This window comes from Lepisosteus platostomus, chromosome 16 (genome assembly GCF_059453375.1).
Source record: "Lepisosteus platostomus isolate fLepPlt1 chromosome 16, fLepPlt1.hap1, whole genome shotgun sequence".
Lineage (NCBI taxonomy): Eukaryota > Metazoa > Chordata > Actinopteri > Semionotiformes > Lepisosteidae > Lepisosteus > Lepisosteus platostomus.
Genome location: NC_142626.1, coordinates 12,589,856 through 12,610,944, shown reverse-complemented (window position 1 = coordinate 12,610,944; position 21,089 = coordinate 12,589,856). Strand labels below are relative to the sequence as shown.

The window sequence follows — 21,089 nt, the reverse complement described above, 5'->3', positions numbered from 1 at the left end:
ATGTCAGATTCTGTCTGCACTTCCTCTCTGAGGTTGCTATTAATGTAGGATCATCCCCCTGATGTGTCTCTCTTCCCTGGCCTGCTGGGACCTGTAATAGTCTCATACCTTAAGGGAACGGTCTTTAGCTTCAACTGAGGGGAAAACTCTGTCAGGCTATGCACTGATCTCAGCTGTCTGCTAATGCACAGCCTGTCCTGGGAAGCCTGTACAGATCACTCTCAAAAGTTGGAAAGGGGGAAACGTGCACACCATCACTGTTGTCCATTAATTTGTGTTTGTTTGGATCCTAAAGGGTCTATCAATTTCTTCTGTGCTGAGAGTCTTTAGGTGATGTGTGTGTATGCTGTTTATTGCTTCATATTATTGTTACTTCTGTTATATACATAAGATCACTTTATTAGCCATACACAATTTCTTGCATAAGGAATTCATCTTTTCACATACCCCAGCTTACTCTACATGAGACACAGAGAGAAGCTGGGGGTCAGAGTGCAGGGTCAGCCATTGTATACCACCCCTGGAGCAACTGGGGCCTTGCTCAGGGCCCCAACAGAGTAGGATTCTTCTGCCAGCCATGGGATATGAACCAGTAACCTTCCAGCCACAGGCGCAGATCCTTAGCACAGTGCCACTGCTCCAACTCATATAACATGCATATTTATACATTGTTATAGTTAAAACCCAGGTTGTTTTTTTAAAAAATTGAAATTGTTTATTTTCTTCAAAAGGGAATGCTGTTTTTCTCAACATATCTACAAATAACAATAAAAAGTCCCCAGTTCACTTAATCCAGTGTTAGACATTTACATTTGGGATTAATAAACCATTTGAAGAAAAACAACAACAACGACACTGTAACTGATTAAAATAACTATAAGAGGATGGCATAATAATAAAATATAATAATAAATGTGAAGCGATTTTCATTATAGTTAAAAGTGAAAGTCGCCCTTCCTGGCAGTTTCTTCTCATCTTTCGTCTTCCTTCTGGAACCTAATTTGAAGCAGCAGTTATCTTCATCATCCTCATCCATGGACACTCTGAGATGGAGAATGACATGATGTTGTATATTCCTGCTGAGCTGGTTGTTGGAGTGAAGACTTGGAAAATAAGATGTGGATGAGCTGTGCAGATGTTCATCTGTGCTCCTGTCTTTTTGTCTGCAGGATGTGGAGCTGTAAACTAACAGAGAGATGTTGTGAAGATCTGGCGTCTGCTCTTAAGTCTCAACACTCCAGTCTGACAGAGCTGAATCTGAGTGACAATAACCTGGGGGATTCAGGAGTGAAACTGCTGTCTGCAGCTCTGAGGGAACCCAATTGTAAATTAACAACACTGAAGTAAGTGAACACTGGTGATTTCTTTGTTTTTATTGTTTTATGTAGATATTCTGAGACACACAACATTCACTTTTCACATGCATCAACACCTAGGAAGTACAAAACAAAAAAAGTTCTTCACTTCTTTGTTAATATCTTGACATGCAGTCTTTCCCATTTGCCCAAATTATTTACACATACAGTATGTATATGTTGTTGATAATTCTGTGGGTAATATTCTCCATGGGATTTAATTAATAGAGTCCTTCTTCATTTGAACACAAGGTCTGTCCAGCTTTAACCAGTTTCTAGTGATTTATTTCATGGCTACAGTCCTGACAGTTCTAAAGTAGCTTTTTTATATTTCTTTAAGTACAGTGTCTTTCCCCATTTTATTCTAATGCCAAATATGTTTATGATATTCCAGGTGTTCCTGGACATTCTTCCAACAGTTTGTGCCTCCAAATTGATCATATTTAGCTTGCAATCAGTGTTTCTTCCAATATTGAATATGACCTTTCTACTCATTTTCTCTCCGTGAATGTGAATTGGTGGATTTATACAGATTTGTATGGTTTTAGATTCTTCAATTACTGTGGAAGTGGCAACTGCCTTCTTATTTGCATCTTACTCTTAACTTATGTATTCCTCCTTTGATTTCTGATATTGTTCATAAATTTGAAAGGATGTATACAATATACACCACCACACACACATGTAAGCCGAAATTGTACTGTCCCCTCGATAGCCCAGTAAAACTGTAACAGGCATAATAATATTTAATATTTATTAATTAACCATACTATTTTTAACCATACTATTTTTGCACTTTTCCAAGAATTACCTTGCACTGTTTTTGTCCTGTTATATTTTCTCTGTTTGCGGAATTTTGCAAAGTTTTGATTACTTGATTACATGTTATTTATGTTATGTTATTACATGTTACTGTTATTGCTATTGTGTAACTGTCTATTGTCTTATCTTCTGTCCTATTTATATACTGCACCTGGGTGACTAATGAGAAACACTTTTCATTATACTATGCACCTGTGTAAGTTTAATGACAATAAAGTTTAATTGAATTGAATTGAATGTAGCTGTGGTAGTAAATTAGGTTTGCAAAATTTATTAATGTGTTAGCCTCTAATTTTAGAGTCTCAATTACTCCTTCCCAGTTTTGAATTTCCCCAGTGTTTTCTCCTCTTTCTCTGTGCTTGACCTTACCTGTTTGACCACATCTTGGACTGATTCCTGTGCTTTGAACCCTGCATGTTAAATGACTCTCCTTCAGACTCTCCCTGGTGCTTTAATCAGTTCCTCTCAGCTCAACCCCTGCCTTATCGATCGTGTCTCTAGTTTTACTTTCTCATACCTGCCCTGCTTGCTTCCAGCAGAACAAAGCAAAGCATTCTGAAAATAAATTCTGCAATTTAAATAGAGTAATCTCAAGAATTTGTATTGTGAAAAAAATCAAGAAAGAAATAGTAATTTTGAGGGGTTTATAGAAATAGTGTAGCAGAGCTAGTTTGGACACGGTGATGTCATCGCCCTCCCTATGCGTAGCAGGGACCTCAGCCACCTGTGGCTCATGTGGATGGTTCACTGTTGTGTTATGCTGGAGACCCGTGTTCGTGCCCCAGGTGTTGTGGGATGAACGGGTGGGGTAGAGCGGCAGGGGACACAAACCTTTGTGGAACTGTGACGGTCACAATAGCATAAAATAGAAGTTTTAGTAATGGTCACTGAGAGGCATAAGGAAGGTCTAGAACAAGACAGAAATCCTGGAAGTACCTTCATTCTTGCTGTCTTCATCCTTCTCAAGAATTAGACAGGCAGCAGTTTCCATCTATTGAAGTCTTGCTTGAGCTGCTTTTCTACAACCTCTTAATTACATTTTAATGTGTTTTCTAGGTTTCTGGGTATTGCAGTTGCTCAACATCTTATCTTATCTCAATCCTACTGTAAATTAAATTTAATTTTGACCTCCAGGGATACAGATTCCCCAATAACATTGCTTCAGAATTAATCCCTATTCTGAAAAGTTGCTGTAGTCTGTGATTACATCTGTGAGAACAGGAAAAGATGTTGAATTTCTGCTGTATATACTAACACCATCTTTATAAAGACCCTGATTTTGTGTTCTCCTGCTATATCACCTCCCTCTGTATCGTTCTATAGACGTACAGTCTGAGAGAATAAATCAGTGGTGACAAGAATCTCCTTGTTTTGTTCCCTGTATGAATTAAAGGTGTCTGACAGAATACCATCAACCTGTTCCTGTGCATTTGGTTGCTTTTACATTGCATGTAGCTAAACAATAAAACCATTATGAAAATCCTACAAGTATCAAATACAAAAGGCTATAGTACCCTGTCAAATGCCTTATCTGGACCCAGAATGTATTCATTTCAGTTTTCATTATTTGTGTTTAAGGATACAGTTTAGTTTACTATGATAAGACTACCAGCCAAATAGTCATTTTCCACCTGGAATGGTGTCCTCTCAAATATTTTATAAAGCCTCTAGAATTCAAAAAGTGATTATGTAGTAGAAGTATACAGTCTATAATAGAAGCCTGCACTAGGTCATCAAGGAGCTTTACATCCCGGGCTGTCCTGATCCTACTATCCGGGACTCTGAGTACACTGATGACATCATGGTCATGGCTGGGATGTCAGGCACTGTGAGAAACCCTAGAGGACTCTCAACTGTTGTCATCAACTGCTCATGGCCTGGCCTTGTGTCCTGCAGAATTGAGCGCAGGAGACCTCAAACTCGCCCTGGTCCTCTTTCTACTGATCACCTGTGGGGTTGACCTGTCCCCACTGCCTCCTTTCCTCCTCAGTCTGCTAGAGGAGTGGTGCTCTCTGTGTGTGTAGAGAGCAGGAGACACCAAGTATGTCCTGGACACCACTGTTTCTAATTCAGAGTCATGAGTGAGCCAGAGCCTATCCTAGCAAGCAATGGCCCAACACAGGGGCCTGTACTGGTTGTCAGTCCATCAGGGGTTCGACAGAGGAAACAGAGAGAACATACAAACTTCACACAAATATCTCCCCAGGTCCGGAACTGAACTAGGGCCCTGGCACTGCGATACAGCCATGTTAACCACTGTGTCCCCCTGTGTCTCCCCTCTTAAACAACCCATCAGCCACAATACTAGAATGGAGACAGAACTGGGCCACTTCTTATTCTTCACTAGCAGACTGGTCTGAGCCATTGTCCCCCAGTTACAACACCTGCTAGACATGGACCCAGCCTGCTGGCGCTGTGTGGACTGGATGTGAGCTACTTTGGGACTGTATTCCCTGCAGTGTACAGGCAGATATTCATGTCAGATTCTGTGTGCACTACATCTCGGGGAATGCTGTTAATATAGGGTCATCTTCCTGATATGCTCCCTGTTTTCCCTGGCCTGCTGGGAACTGAAATAGTCTCATACTTTAGAGGAATGATCTCTGGCCACAGCTGAGGGGAAAGCTCTGTACAGGCTGTGCACCTTTCTCAGTTGCCGTCTCTCCCTGACACTCCCTGGAAACATGTGTGGGGATACTGCCTTCCTGGGAAAGCCTGTACAGATTTCTCTCTGTGACACAGTGGAGAACAATTAATGCTCTACCGCTGGTCACCACTAGGGGGCAAAGATACCATCAATTACAGCCCTCTAACTTTCAGCTGTGCGTAATTTTTTTTTTCCATCTGAACCATTGACATCTCTAATTGAGAGCCCTGCATTAAACGTTCAAGTGGCTAATTAAATTGTTCGTCATAGAACCGCGTCGAAAGCTTAATAGGCAGAGGCGCACAACTGTTCTCTCTCTAACTTGAATTTTTGTTCTTATCTCGACAGACCTTTATCAATCATTCCTAAAATATTTAAACCAATATTTCAACCATGTATTAATTCAACACAGGCACTTTGTCTTCTTCGGAGATATCAGACAGTTAGCTGGTGGACCCCACACTCCCAAACACCCCATTGTCCAAAGCTGGCAACTCACAGTGGGGAGTCTTGTGCGCTACCATTGTTGTCAAGTAGTTTGTGTCTGTTTTAGATCCAGCAGAGTCTGTCTGTCCCTTCTTTAATCCTGTGTGAATTTATGTAAACAGTTTTAATATGGATTTTTTGTTGTTTTAGTACAGTACAGTATGTGAATATAATGTTAATGTAAACATGTTCAGGTGAAATGCAAGTTACATTGTAGTTCAACCAGGATAAATAAACATGTATTGTGCTCATTGAATTGGAGGGGCTCTGAGGCTATGTGACCCGAGAGAAAAAAAAGAGAGTGAGTATCTCGCCAGCACTGTGGAGAGATCCAGAGTATACGGATTGGCTAGTGAGCTCGGAGGGGTGAGTTTAAATTTAATGAACAAGTGGAGGAAAAGAGAAGAGATTATCGGAAAAATAGAGAAACAGAAGGGACTGGATTGGGATTGATAAAACGTCCGGAGAGGTTGAACATCATGCTGTAACGAACAGTTCTTTCCGGACCCTATGCGGACGACACAGTCCGACGGAGTGGGGAAACACTGGGGAAACGTCATGCAGGAAAACGGGGCTGAAGACAAGGGGGCGTGTCCAAGGTGCGCTGGTGCACGGGGGAGGTGTGGCCGAGGCGAACAATCCAAGAGTAATCCTTAGGGAAAATCCAAAACACACGAGTAAGTCCAAAACCAGGAGATCCATCAGAACAAGAATTAAAAACCACGAAGGCCGGGTCGGAACCGGCGGACGGGGAACAGGAACGGGAACCGAGGTTAAAACCTTAACGGGACCAGGCGCTTCCTGGTCCCGGACTCGCACGATATGGAAATCAGAGCAGAGCCCGGAAGAGCGTCAGCGCCTGGCTTATAAGGTGGGCAGGGAATAGGGCGCAGGTGCATGGAATGAAGTCTTTAGTGAAAGGGCTGGAGCACCCTTAAGGAGGGGGGACTATAGTCGTGACACATGCAAGGCATCCACTTTCATTCTCAAAACATTTGGGATCTGCGGAGCGCAGTGAAGAGGCAGCAAGTTTCTCGATCATCAGAGGCTGCGAGTAAACCTGAAGATTAACAGCTGAGAACAGTGCACACAGAATACACATTATTCTCGCTTGATTTATTGTAGTGAGGACTCAATCTATATTCCTTTAGACAAGCGTACCAATGATTTTTTTTCTTTTGGTTTAAGAGACTCAGTGAATACCTTAAATTTAAATTTAAATTACAGAAAGTAAGGAGGTTATTTGTTGGTTGTAATAAACTGCAGGGTAAAGTGAAAAACTGGGCACACAAACCTTGTGAAGTCATCTTGTGATCACTGTTAGAATTACAGTTGAAATTCCTGAAAAGCCTAATATCTTCACAGATTGATTCATGGCTGTTTCAGGAGGAGCCACTGCCAAATTAAAAGTTTATTTTTTTGTGCAATTGACTGAAGTGGGCCACAACATCGGTCAAATTAAGAACTTAGGTCATCCCATATCATATATACTGTATGAATTTAATGTTATACTTCTGGTTATAGTTACACTTCTTTGAAGAGAAACAGGTTCACTTTCACTGCTACAATACCTGCTCCCTGACTCCCATGATGAGTCTCTTCTCTAACCTTAGTCTGGCCTTCAGCAGCCCTGCTGTTGTGTTCAAGGTGAGTTAAGTCAGGAAGAAGAGAATTGTACCCAGTGCACTTTCTGCTGGGCCAGACCCAACTCCTCTTCTACAAAAGCAGGATAAACACAGTCTCAGGTGGAGGGTCTGTAGAGTGTTTGAGGGGTTGGTGAAGATCAGGATCTCTCTTGAATTCCTCTAGTAGGCTGGGCAAACATTTAAAGTGAAAATTCTTCCACGAGGAGGGTACCTTTAAAGCGGAGATGGCTCCAAATATTTTTGGTGCTCCCTCTCTTTAAAGCCCTGGCCAAATACGAAGCCAGTACATACAATTAAAATTCAAACTGAACTAAGAACTACACATCCCATTTAAAATGGTGGCGCTTGTGATCTTTGAGTTTAGTCAATGAAACAGAGAAAAAAATCAGTCATATGACTTTGGGCCTGAGTTTAGGAAACTTAACCTAACAGCAACAAAGTGAAATTTACACTAAATGGTACCTCAAACTGTCAGTTACATGACTCTGTATCTCACTTAAGCCACTCCTATTTGGATTTGTAGTTATGGAGGCAGGAAGACGACCCACCTTCCCTCTGGCTGCCTGACTTGTTGCCATCTTTTACCATTCTGTGTCCGAATCGCAGTGGGTGAGAGAGAGTAAGGAGAAACAGTTTCCCTGTGTGAATCCCAGTTACAATACAAATACATATTTGTGGTAAAGGGGAGTAAAACATCAGTATTTACTGTTAGCAATTAGATAAGATTTACAGTTGAAATTTGAGCCTAAATATAAAGTTAAAATCTCAACATACAGAGTAATGTTGGAAATGCACAATTTTTCTGGAGCAGAAATACAGATGCAGCCATTCAAAACAAGCAGGCAATACCGCATTATTTTGCGGTGCGCTTGACACGGTATACCGCAAGTTACAGTATTAATACCGTATATTCTCGTATAGAACCACATGATACCGCATCATAATGCAGGTAAAATAATAGTATCCGGAATTTCCGCAAGGTGGAGCTAATAAAGGTCAACCTCTCATGTTTGAGCTGTCGCCATCAAAGTCTTTACCGAAGATATTACTAATAGTATTTATAATGAATGACCTTGGACAAGCTGTAAACTCAAAGTATTGCCCTGGTTCACATTCTTTTTTTCATTGACCGTCTTTGTAAAAGTAACACCACAGCATTTCGTTGATCCAATCACGCATTTGTTTCCAGTCATGCAAAGTACAGTTGTCACAATTTCCTCCTTGCAGAGTTTAGAGGCGTAGAAAGAAGATTACAATAACGATGGCACAGCCACAATTGCAAAGATGTGGAATGGTATTTTTTATGAGGGACTATGTTCCCAAAGTCCACACCCCAAAAAACTAAGTGAAAATCACAAACTAACCAAAAAAATCAACAACAACACAAAGCTATAATACGAAATAGATACATTAATTACTGTACAAAAAAAAACCAATAGATTGTTGCAGGCAGCTCCAATTCTACCCCACAATCCACCTTCTCCTAACTCCTCCCTCCTAACTTGAAGAGCTCCTTTTCTAGGTTAAACTCCTCCCCCTAGAATATTCCACTATAAAGCACAAAAAACAATTTGACAAAATAATAATCAGAATTCTGATATACACATTTCTACATTAAATATACAACTAAACAATGAACATATTATTACCAAAAATACAATATCATTCTCCATTTCGTACATAACTGTTATTTTAGAAAATACTACCCCCTTTTAACGGTACCTTCATACAAATCAATCCACGCATGTGCAATCCTGAAACAGGCACTACTAAGCCAGCCCCTGTTGCCATGTCAAAATTGGGGTCCTGCGGGTTTGCGGGAGAAACCATTATACCGGTGAGAAATCCAAACAGCTTATTTATTAGAGATGCGTGAGTTGATTACCAGTTGAGTTCATTTCACTTCTAAAACAACTGTTTGGTTTGAGTTAATGATTAATTTTGATAATACAGGAACAAGCTTACTTTACTCTGTGTGTGCAGCCACAGAGCAAGCAAAGCTATCCCCTAATTCCAGACTAGTTTCTTTTTGTAGGAAATCAGTGTTATCGCCTTTGTTTTGATAGTGGAATGTTTGCATATGTGTGTGCATGTGTTCATGTGGCTACCTCTCGAGTGCCAGGTGATCTGGAAACGGAGTCTCCAGTCACAACAGTAATTTTTGAGAATCTCCGATTCACCATGCCTTTCACATGCTCATAAAATATATTGATTTAGGAACATAAACATATTACTGTATGCAAAACTATACTGTATATAGTATGTATATGTATATTTAATGTCTTTACTGTGCCCGTTTAAGTATTGAATATTTATATGGAATTTTACCACTGAAGGGAAATCTTAGTAGCTGAGCATAAAAAGGATAGGAGCATAACGTGTATGAAGGCCATAAACAATATTAACTTTGGAACATAAACATACAGTATAATAGTATATGGCTGATCTCAGTACTTTAAAGAAAAAATGCACACCAGTATTCCATTTATCCCTAAACATTTTAAGCATCGAAGTCTTTAACTAACATGTGAAATAACATGTATATAAAAAGTGGTAGTTTTAAGGTTTTCTGTGAATACGCTCGATACGGGAGTCAACGAGCATACTTTTAGAATTTGATTAATAGGGAATATAATATGGAATCACGTATCTAAAGAAATTAATGACGATATAATTATATACACAAGAATAGTATACGCTGTACAATGTCTGTTGATACTGTTTGTGTAGGGCTGTTTCACCACTTCTCATGCGACCTTGCGGGTGGTACTGTGCTCTAGGTGCCCCACTAGATTTGTTCAAATCCAGCCAGCGCCGTGACTTTTATTTTAACAAACATCTCTTTGAAAAAATAGAATAGCAATATTATGGACAATTAATTGACAATAAATATAGAAAAGCACGTATTAAATTTGGGAAATTTGGTTTCTGTCAAAGCGATCTATCAAAGCGCAATGAAACCTATTACTTGATTCTTATGGACTCATTCTTACGCCTGGTCCAATCGCATATCTAAAGAAATAACAGTATACTGTAACTATGTTCATGCACAAACACAAACCCATAAATAAAGCTGATACTGTTTAGACTTTTAAATATTTTAAACTGTATTACAGCAGCACAATGCACAATGCAACGTAAATCGCTACCTTGATCTTTTGCAGCTGTTTCACTGTTTTAAAGAAGAAATTAGATTGCTCATAAATCTAATCACTTATTGTATATAAACAGCGTAATTTGTCTCTGAAAATGCTCTTTTTCTTGTTCGTTTTGGAGACCTTGATCAAAACTGATTTGAGATGTCAGAACGGATTTATTTTCTGTGTATTTCTGTATGCGCATTTCCTACATCGTTCCTACTTCGTTTGTCGAGATTTTAACTTTATATTTAGGCTCAGAATTTCAACTTTAAATCGTACACTAATTATTAGCAGTAAAGACTGGTGTTTTGCTCCCTCTTACCACAAAAATATATATGTATTGTAGCTGGAATAAACTTTTTTTCATACGTGTCTCTACCTACTGCGACTCGAACACGGAATGGTTAAAGATGGCGACAAGTCAGGCACCCAGAGGTGGGGGGGCGTCTTTCCGCCTCCATAACTAAAATGCCAAATAGGAGGGCGCAGCACGGTTTTCATCACTCTCTGCGGGAGTGCTGGCTGTGACAAATTAAACCGGTTTCACAGGTATTTTCAAAGTAGAAGGGGGCGAGTCTTCCAGAGATTGCAGATCAGATCAGATTCCCTTCTCCCCACTTATTAGTCGCTATTCACCGCGAAGCGAGCAGCTCCAATTTCAGACGTAATCGATAAATACTGTATATTTAGCTGAAAAGCTGTACAACACAAGAATTTCGTTACCCTAGGAGGTTTCTTGAAAATGCTACAGGCGTGCCAATTGCAATCGTTTTTATTTTTAAACACATTTTAGCAAAGTCATGTACCATAAAAGTATGGTAATTAAAAACCATTAATACTTTTGCTTGGGTTTAAATAAAGTCCATGTTTTCTCTTTTTGCTAGACTTGACTATTTAGCCATGAGATATACAATAGATTGTCATTAAACAACCCTGTGTTTATTAATCTTCCTTGTTATGCACAGTGGGAATGATAATAAAATGAGAATTAATTTAATCACAGAGTGCTCACAAGCTGATTCTCTCCAGACACAGCTGTATGAGCTCCACCAGTCAGGACAGGAGGCTCTACTGTACACAGAGAGGGGCGGGAGGGGAGAACAAGCTGCCCAGCCGTGTGGTTGAGCTGATACCCTGGATTCTCTCCAGACACAGCTGTATGAGCTCCAGCAGCCGGGACAGGAGGCTCTACTGTACACAGAGAGGGGCGGGAGGGGGGGACAAGCTGTCCAGCCATGTGGAATGCTACAGAACCCTAAACAGACAATACACACTAGCCAAATATTTTACCAAGATATCCAGACACAGCTGGATGAGCTCCACCAGTCAAGACAGGCAAATAAGATACACTCTACAGACATTCACAACAGCCACATATCATTTGCACATATTGTTAAATTATTACTTGTTTTTCAGGAAGTTAAAAAAAAACACTTGAATCACTTATCCAGTCTCTCGAAATAAAATTATTTTTCAAGCAATGTCATGCAAGATGCTTTCTAACGTCGGGCAATGTGTTTTTTTTTAATCTAACATTGATAGATTAAAAAATTATTCCTAATATTTACCTGCATACATTTATAAAGGTTGTATTTTCACACAGTGAAGAGGTCTTTTTTAGTTATACAGTAGTTGTGCAAGCTCTGGTGAGTGTGTCTTTTTTGATGAGTTTCAAAGGACAGTCACAGCTGTATGAGCTCCGCCGGTCAGGACTGGAGGCTCTACTGTACACTGAGAGGGGCGGGAGGGGGGAACAAGCTGATACCCTGGCCTGTATCTCTAGACACAGCTGGATGAGCTCCACCAGTCAGGAAAGGCAAATAAGATACACTCTACAAGGGGAGATATATGGACAAGCCAAAGCCCAAACATCCACTGAAGGTTCACGTCTGGGGGGGTATATCTAGAAGAGGCCCAGGACCACTTCTTATTTTCAAAGGAATTATGGATTCTTCGAGGAAGTCGTGGTGAAACAGCATGCCACCCCATATATCAGGGAGCACTTTGGATCAAGGCACTGTCTCTTTCAAGACAACGATCCGAAACACAGCAGCAAGGGCGAGGCTTAAAGCAGAAGGAGTGAACTGGGTGAAAACTCCAGCTGAATCCCCAGATTTAAATCCGATAGAGATGGTGTGGCATTTGCTGAACGACTATGTTCGGAAAACTGCTAAACCCACCATAAAGCAAGAACTGATCAATGCGATCTACAAATTCTGGGAGGAAATACTGACCGAACAAAACTGCAACAATTTTATTAACAGGCTGTTTCGTGTTCTTCCTACGATTGTTGAGCGGGGTGGGGGGTATTCGGGAATGTGAGTCTGATTACGAATGAATAAAAGCATTTTATTAAAAACACGTTTGCGTTTGTCTGGGTGCTGACAAACTAAAAAACAATTACTTTTTGACAATGAAAAACTGTGTGTCTCTCTCTCTCTCTCTCTTTCTGCTGGCGTTTGTAATCGTTTTTATTTTTAAATACATTTTAGCAAAGTCATGTACCATAAAAGTATGGTAATTAAAAACCATTAATACATTTGCTGGACAGAGAGGTGAACATTATTACGCAGAAGACAAAGGTAGCGATTTACGTTATATTGTGCATTGTGCTGCTGTAATACAGTTTAAAATAATTAAAAGTCTAAACAGTATCAGCTTTATTTATGGGTTGTAATTTTAAAAAGTCAAAAACCGCACTCAAAATGCAATTTAGAGCTTTCTGGCAAGAGGAGACACCCAAACTAATAATGTAACATGCTACTATTTGTGCATGAACATAGTTATACTGTTATTTCTTTAGATACGCGATTGCATGTTTTTTCTTAAATCCCTGGTGGGACCAGGCGTCCATAAGAATCAAGTAATAGGTTTCATTGTGCTTTGACAGATCGTCTTTAAATCAATTGCTGATTTGAAGTTTGACAGTAAATGTTTATATTGTAACGGATACTGTACAGCCTCCATTTCTCTATAAAAATCTAAAAGATTGTTTGCACAGCCTAAAAGGGGGGTCTGCTCTCAGTGACAGCTGACAATCGTCCATACACTCAAGTGAAAAAATTAATAACGCCAATGTAAATGTCGTATTTACAATTTACAACTTTTCATTGTTATTAAATTCGAACATGTTGTGATATTTAGAAATATAAAAAGTCAATCGATTGTCCATAACATTGCTATTTTTTTTAAAGAAATGTTTGTTAAAAAAAGTAATGGTTCCAGCTGGAGAACACCCAACCTGTGGTCAGGCACCTAGACCACAGTACCACCCGCAAGGTCACATGAGGAGTGGTGAAACAGCCCTACACAAACAGTATCAACAGACATTGTACAGCGTGTACTATTGTGTTGTAGTACATTAATATAATTATATCGTTATTAATTTCTTTAGATACGCGATTCCATATTATATTCCCTATTAATCAAATTCTAAAAGTATGCCTTTTGGCTCCGGTATCGAGCGTATTCACAGAAAAGCTTAAAACTACCACTTTTTATACACGTTATTTCACATTAGTTAAAGACTTCGATGCTTAAAATGTTTAGGGAGAAATGGAATACTGGTGTGTATTTTTTCTTTAAAGACCAGCCATATACTGTAATACTGTATGTTTATGTTCCAAAATTAATATTGTTTATGGCCTTCACACGCGTTATGCTCCTATTCTTTTTATGCTCAGCTACTAAGATTTCCCTTCAGTGGTTAAATTCCATATAAATATTCAATACTAAAACGGGCACAGTAAAGACATTTAAATCTTTCTACGACCGACCAACGCACCACGAGTGCCCGTCGGTCAACCAATCACGTACTGCGGTATGACGCTCGATGGCGTAGCCGCGCACTTTGAATGGCTGCATCTGTACCAATAGAAAATAAATGGGTTTTGACATCTTAAATCAGTATCGATCAAGGTCTCCAAAACAAACAAGAAAAGTAGCATTTTCAGAGAGCAATTACTTTGTGTTATATAGAATATAGAGTAAGTTAGTGGTTCTCAAACATTTTGGACCAAGTACCACCCCTGATCAAACCAAAGCATCCAACTACCACCTACTTTAACTACTAAGTCTTCTTCTCATAGGCACCACAGAAAATTTCAGTGACCAACATGAGCACGCATGCGCGCACACACTCACATACACATATAAGAAAAATAGCACTGAGGACTTACCATTTCAGTGAGAGGGATGAGCCTGTTTAGTGGAGCAAAGCAGATGTGAATTCCTTGGTTGAGCCTTGATACAATTCACAACTTTGACAGCAGATCTAACAATTTTTAAATCCTCTGGCATCGTCTTGACAGCCAAGGCCTCGCAGTTGATGCTGCACTGCGTCCACCTCATATCTGGAGCACTCTCTCACTCTAATTCATGCAACTACACCGCTGTGTCTGCCTGTCATCACTCTAGTACCATCGGTACAAACTCCGACACATTTTTCCAGTCGATGCCATTCTCTTTGATAAATTCATTCAGAAGCTGACATATGTGCTCTCCTGTAGTTTTTGTTGGTAGCAGCTTACTGAACAGAAACTACTCATGGGACGTGCCTTAAAAATCATATCTAATGTAAACGAGCAAATTGGCCAAATAAATGGCATCTACAGACTCATCTAATTGCATTGAAAAGCCTTTGCTCATCTTAATGAGCTCTATCAGTGTACTTTTGACATCATCTGCCATATCAATAATTCTACGAGTGACAGTGTCATTCGAAAGGGGCAGCAGGTCGAGCTGTTTAGCAGCTTTATCTCCACACATAATATTTGTCGGCTCTTTTGCCAACAGTAAACAAAGTTCTTCACCAATAGTGTGGCCTTTACCTGCTTTAGCAATCTGCAAGCTTGCATTTTTCCCCTTTTCTGTTTCAGGAGTCGGTCTCAGAAGTTAAAACAAGTTTTATTTCATGCGCATGGGAGCGAAACACAGAAATGCTCATATATCTATTACGCTTTCCTGTGCTCACAAGATTGGCATTGGTCCAAAATCACGCACATTCTCCTACCTCCCTATTTGCTAAGTGGTCACTTACGTTCATAACATGTGTTCCGATACAATGGTATAGAATCACATAGTAGCACTTGTGTCCACTCAAGTACAAGCGCAAACTGTATCATAGTACGTAGGCTGGGTATTTGACACTCTTTTTATTAAAATAGAAAATATTAAAACCTGACCCAATTTGTCAGTGCACACAACAAATTTCCAGGGTCATCTGGTGTATCACCTGGGGGAGCGTCACATACTACCAGTGGTACGCGTACCACAGTTTGAGAACCATGGGAATAAGTGATTGGATTTATGAGCAATCTAATTTCTTATTCTTTTAAACAGTGAAATTTCAGCTGCAAAAGATTGCACCAGAGACACCACCAGCACTGCTTGCCATAAAAGTTCAGGAAAGGGTGAATTAAGCCATAATACAGTAATTTGGTAATCAGTATAACAGTTTAAAATGTACATAGATTAATGTAAACATGCTGGAAACTTCACAATTAAAGAGCTCTGTAGGACAAGAAAAAAATTAGAGAAACCTTAAGCTTTTTAAGGCTTAAACTAAAATTCAATCTAAAGAATTATGTCAAATGAAAATTTAGGACATTTAAGTGTTAGAGATGTAAATACAAAAATGCACATGAGAAAAAAGTTTTAGAAATTGAGCTGGTTGTAGGGGTTTTGTGCATTTACTGGGACAATTATTAATTGTAGCAGTAAGTCACAAAATGATTCTTTGCGGAATAACTCAGCAACACACACACAGATACTAATACATGAGAATATATTATTAATATATAAAATGTGCATATAAACATAAAAGATCTTAAGAGTGAGGGTTAGCAGAATACATAAGGTATAAAATCAATCACGAAGAGTAACAAATCAAGAGACATGCATTCAGTATACCAGTCATTTATACTGTTTCATTAATGAGCTTTGATTACAACTTCTACACTAGATACTTAAAAGCAAGTAGGTCAATCATAGGAATTAAACTGATATCAACTGGGGTTGAGGTAACAATTGAATTCTCAAGCTATAATGCAGAATGTTGAACACTCATCCAATTTATGTGGATTCAGATCTCATGTAGACGCAAAGGAACACCGACAGGCTATTGCTGCGTCCAATTGGCATCCTCTGGCTTGGTGCCAGGCAGTCCTGGTGTGAGGTGTGGGAGAAGGAGGGAGAGATTCCTGCTGCCATGCACTTGCAGTGGGCTCTCTGAAGACTGGCTAGTTAGTCCTGGCTTAACTAGCAGAGTTTGTGCACATGAAAAGTGACTGCGAATGCGAGCAAGTCACACTTTTTATACAGGAAGAAGACCGGTCATTCCATTTGTAGCGCTAGTCCTGAATACTGAGATTCAGCTGTCGACAGTTCCAACCGTAGTTCACTCGTTGATCAGGCGAGCATTCACGGTGGGGTACCAGCGGTTCACGAGGCTTTCTGCTGGGCTAACCTCAGGCGGATCCTTTGGTTACGCGCAGGCGACCTCCGATCTCGACTCTTAGAACAAAGTAAAGTCCTGGCACTCGGACACACTGGCCGTCATGTGATTGTCCGAGCTGAGTCTGAGAATGTCCTGGAGGGGCCCCTTCCTGGAGGAACTATGGTTGCTTATTGGTTGAAAGTTTTGCGGGCATTCGAGACCCACGTGGGGTTACCCTGCCCTACCAGTTCCTGATTGGTTGATCGAGGTGGAGGATGAGTAACCATGCTCTCTGACATTAGGGTTTTAAACAATCTGGGATGAGACTTTCCCAAGGAATCTCCCAGACAGTAAGGCGCCAGAATGACCATTTATTAGGATGGATGGAGAATTTCAGCCTTGGGAGTTGTTCCATATCAGGAAACTCTATAAGATAGAAAAACACTTTAAATCTGAACCAAATGGAATGGCCTCTCTGTGTCCAACACCACTAAGATGAGGGAGAGAGAGACTGGCAAGGGAGCAGCAAACTTAACTCCTATATTTAATAAGCCTTGCCGCTACATGGTGTTACTTTGAAATAAGCAAACAGAAAAAAGTCATGACCAGACATAGTGCAGAAAAGGGATGCAGGGACACTTGCAAAACCTTAGATATACAAAAAATCACAGAAAGCCATGTATTACAAAGAACATGTGAACCTGAAGCAGATTTGGCAGAGAGTGAGAGGCTTGAATAATCAGGTGCATTTCTGGCAGGGTGAGAATGAAGGTTTGATGGGTCATAAAGAGTCAGAAAATTAACACATATGAAAAACAGTAATTTTATCAGAAAGCCTTACATTATATGAATTAGTAGCAAACATAGTTTCATGGAAGGCTTCTCAAATAGTTGAGCATTCAGGTAGATCGTGAGGGGAAATGTTTTGTAAATATATTGTGTTAAAGCAAGTCAGGTTTTTTTTGCAACACATAAAATACATTTTTCAAAGAAAGTAATTTAGCCTGTTACTAATGGAACCACTACATAAAGAAATACATATAGAAATCTAAAGATTTTTTATTCAATGTTGGTAGCAGGATGAATTTAGGACTCGGCAGCTGTCAAGTTAAGATCAGTATATATTTTGTCACTGTTGGTGGTAGATGGTAACAGTGAAAACAGATATTTAAAAATTAATCTTTTTGAGAAGGAGATTATAATTATAAATCTAACAGGATGGGGAAAGCTCAGAAAATATGTACAGTAAGATTGATCAGATCAGTATGCAAAGTCATTTAGCAAACAGGGTGTGAGTGACAAACCAGTATAGTTTAGACCCTATTTTTTTCTGAACCAGGGAAAATCTGATCATGTTTCTCTATAACAATAACAAGAAACTTTATTTAATAAAGCACATATCGAAGTATCTCAAAACAGTATAGAAGGTGTTAAAACAGTTATAAGGACCACAAATTACAATGTAAATACATATAAGAAAGACAAGCAGTTAGAAGTGCTACCGAAGTTAGAAAATGAAGCAGATACAGACACTAAAAATACAGCCTTTCTAAAAACAAAGGTTTTGAGGTTAGATTTAAATGCACTCAGGTTAAGTGACTCTAATATCACTGGGGATACAATTCCAGAGCCCTGGGGTGTAGCTAGAGAAGGCCCTGTCACCCACAGAATGTAGATGTTCTTGAGGACAGCTAGAAGACCAGTCAGAAGAATGAAGATTGCAAGGTGAGGAGTAGACAGATAATAAGCCAGACAGGTACTGAATGAGGATGAGGATGTTGAAGTTTACTCAAAACCTGATAGGAACTCAGTGCAAGGACTTGAAGATAGGCATAATGCAACCCGATCAGGTTTCTGGCTCTCAAATTCTAAGCATATTGGAGATTGCTTGATGTGGATTTAATTACCCCAGTGAAAAGGATGTGCAGTCATTTCTAGAAAAAGAAGCCCTTCTGGTTTCTCTAGTTCCCTTTAAATAAACTAAATCAGTATGACATTCCACAATGCAGCTTTTTTTAATGCTCCATGGCCGGTATTTACATATGATGTTTATGATTTAAACACATTAATACAAGCAGTTTTTGAGGATTTAAGTTAGGCTGAGTTATTGCAGGGTCCAAAGCATTAAGAGTTATTTGCAGGCTAGTAACAGCGTGTCTGAAGAGCTCTTGCAAAAAAACCAACATATGTAAAATAACAGAATACAGGTGTATATTAGAAATGAATGCAAGGTATATGGATATTCAAGGTATGGCTAGAATTAGAGATGCCAGGTTGCAGACACTGAAGTAGAAGGATGGAAAGGTTGAAAAAGAAGCAAGGGAGGATGTATGGACAAAAGATCTACTAGCAGTAAAGAAAGTAAGAGGAGCTTTAAACAGTGAGGAAGAAATAAATGAACAACACAGAAGCTGGAATGTTGACCTGAAACTTCCTGTAGAAACAGTATAGTTGAAATGAAGAATGAAGAGGAGTTGGGACAGGGATGAAAATTACAATGGGATTTTCCGTTTCTCAAAGTAGTAGAAAAGGTTTCATCTAGAATAACTGAAAGTGTTATCTGCAGGCTGCAAAAAAATGGCAGGTACAGTAAAATTAGACAAAGATTGTTTGGTACTATGTGGTAGATGAAAAGGCACAGGTTAGTTCTCATGGAGCATGTTAAGACTAGAAATGTAGGTAGGAAAAAGATAATTTGGGGAAAGTTGAGGAATACACTGATAACAAGGACACTTCCTTAGAGGGGAAGGCATACTTTTGACAAATGGACAGGAGATGTTACAGACTGCAGAGGAAGATGATAAAGTAAACAGATTGTATGTTTACATAGATACTGAAATGAGGATTGTATTTTAGATTTTGTGAAATTGCTAGCGTTCAACTGTGTGTAGGATGCACATACATTGAAGGAATGGGCAAACATAGCTGATGCTGATCCAGAGCCAGCATCTGAAGATATTTATATTTAGAGGCAATTTGTTTACAGACTAGTTATGGATACTGATGTGCCAGAATGGTAAATCTGTTTTGTTAAGCCAGCACTATAACATAATTTTTATAATCTATATATATATAAATCTAATCTCTTTATCCAGTACAGGGGAGCTGAAGCCTATCCCAGCAAGCAACGGCCCAAGGCTGAATACACCCAGAATACACAGAATACTGTACATCACAGGGTAGACAAACAGATACACACACACTCACACCAGGGCCAGTATTTGCATAAGCCAATTAACCCTACCAGTATGTAGGTACCTGTAGAGTACTTGGAGAAAACCCACATGAACCCAGAGAGAACGTGCAAACTCCACACATACTGTACCCCAGAAAGTTCGACGTTACATTCAGAAATACAATCGAGAATAGTTTTGTGGTATTTGTTTTGGTGACACTTTGCTAAAATTTATAAAAACCTAAAGGTGATTAAAATGTATAATCTTTCCACATGTCATGTCATTAGGAAGTACAATAGGATCCCGCTTTGTTTAACAATGGTTTAAAAAATAAATATAATTGGTGAGAAAGTAGTTCTCCTTACTGATAATTAAAGGACTTAGAAGTCAAAGGAAATGATTTACGTTGCTTAATTTGAAAACCTAAGTTATAAAGGTAGACGTGATCTGTGCCTTAAGCGTTCCAGGCTGCAGACGGCTCAGTGCCGCCTCTTCTCTGACACAGAGCAGTGGGCGGGGAGCTATTTTCCCAGCCTCTGATTGAGGAAAAAAACACCTACTGATTTGCTTCATACCATAGGAAAATAGTAGAATATATATTTTTTTCTTTGTGTTTATGAAATTCAAGTGCTTTAAACCTTTGATTAAAAAGTAATTTACAGCGTAAGTTTCTAAGCTGTTCACGAGGAAGAAAAATCATCCGTTTTAATGCGCATAAAAAGTGTTTTTTAACTAAACCCATTTTTAATAGCTTTTAAAAGTCATGTAATTCCTAAGTTATTCAATTCATTGTTTTTTTCAGTCAGTCGCCCATGGTGCCTCCAGTTAAATTGTAGAGATTCTTGTTTGAAGGTGTCGGTGTGTTTTGACTATGTTACATGTGGGAGTATGTGTAGTCACGTGTAAAAAGTATGCAGTGTTGTATATTTTTGGGAAGAATGGGGTTTGTTTAGTTTCATTATCGTTTTTTTTTTCTTTTAAGTGAGATTTGATATATAGGGGTTGTGTTTGTGTACTGTATGCTGTTTATTGCCTCACATTATTATTGTTTATTATTTTTATTTTATGTGTTGTTATACTTAAAAAGCTGGTTGTTGTTTTTTTCTTCAAATGGGAATGTTGTTTTTCTCAACATATCTACAATCAACAATAATAAGATCTCCAGTTCACTTACTCCAGTGTTGGTAATTTACATTGAGATTAATTTGAAGAAAACAGCAACAACCCTATAACTAATTAAAATAACTATAAGAAGATAACATAATAATAAAATATACTAATATTAATGAAGCAATTTTTATTATGGTTAAAAGTCAATGTCTTTCTTTCTGTTTTCCTTTTCATTGTAACTCTGTTTGTCTCCCTGTTTCCCGCTGTCTCC

General features: G+C 39.1%; 1 protein-coding gene across 13 annotated transcripts in view; it reads left to right on the top strand.

Annotated features, from left to right (window-relative positions):
- LOC148646899 (protein NLRC3-like) overlaps positions 1–21,089 on the top strand; it is a 1,251,308-nt gene that overhangs the window by 1,208,584 nt on the left and 21,635 nt on the right. For 11 of the 13 annotated variants that reach the window (XM_088608945.1, XM_088608935.1, XM_088608942.1 and 8 more), the window contains one exon: positions 1,170–1,343. The exons of the other annotated variants lie outside the window; for them this stretch is intronic. In XM_088608945.1, the coding sequence (XP_088465071.1) occupies positions 1,170–1,343 (174 nt within the window). The remainder of the gene's footprint in view (positions 1–1,169; positions 1,344–21,089) is intronic. 13 annotated transcript variants of the gene reach the window in all.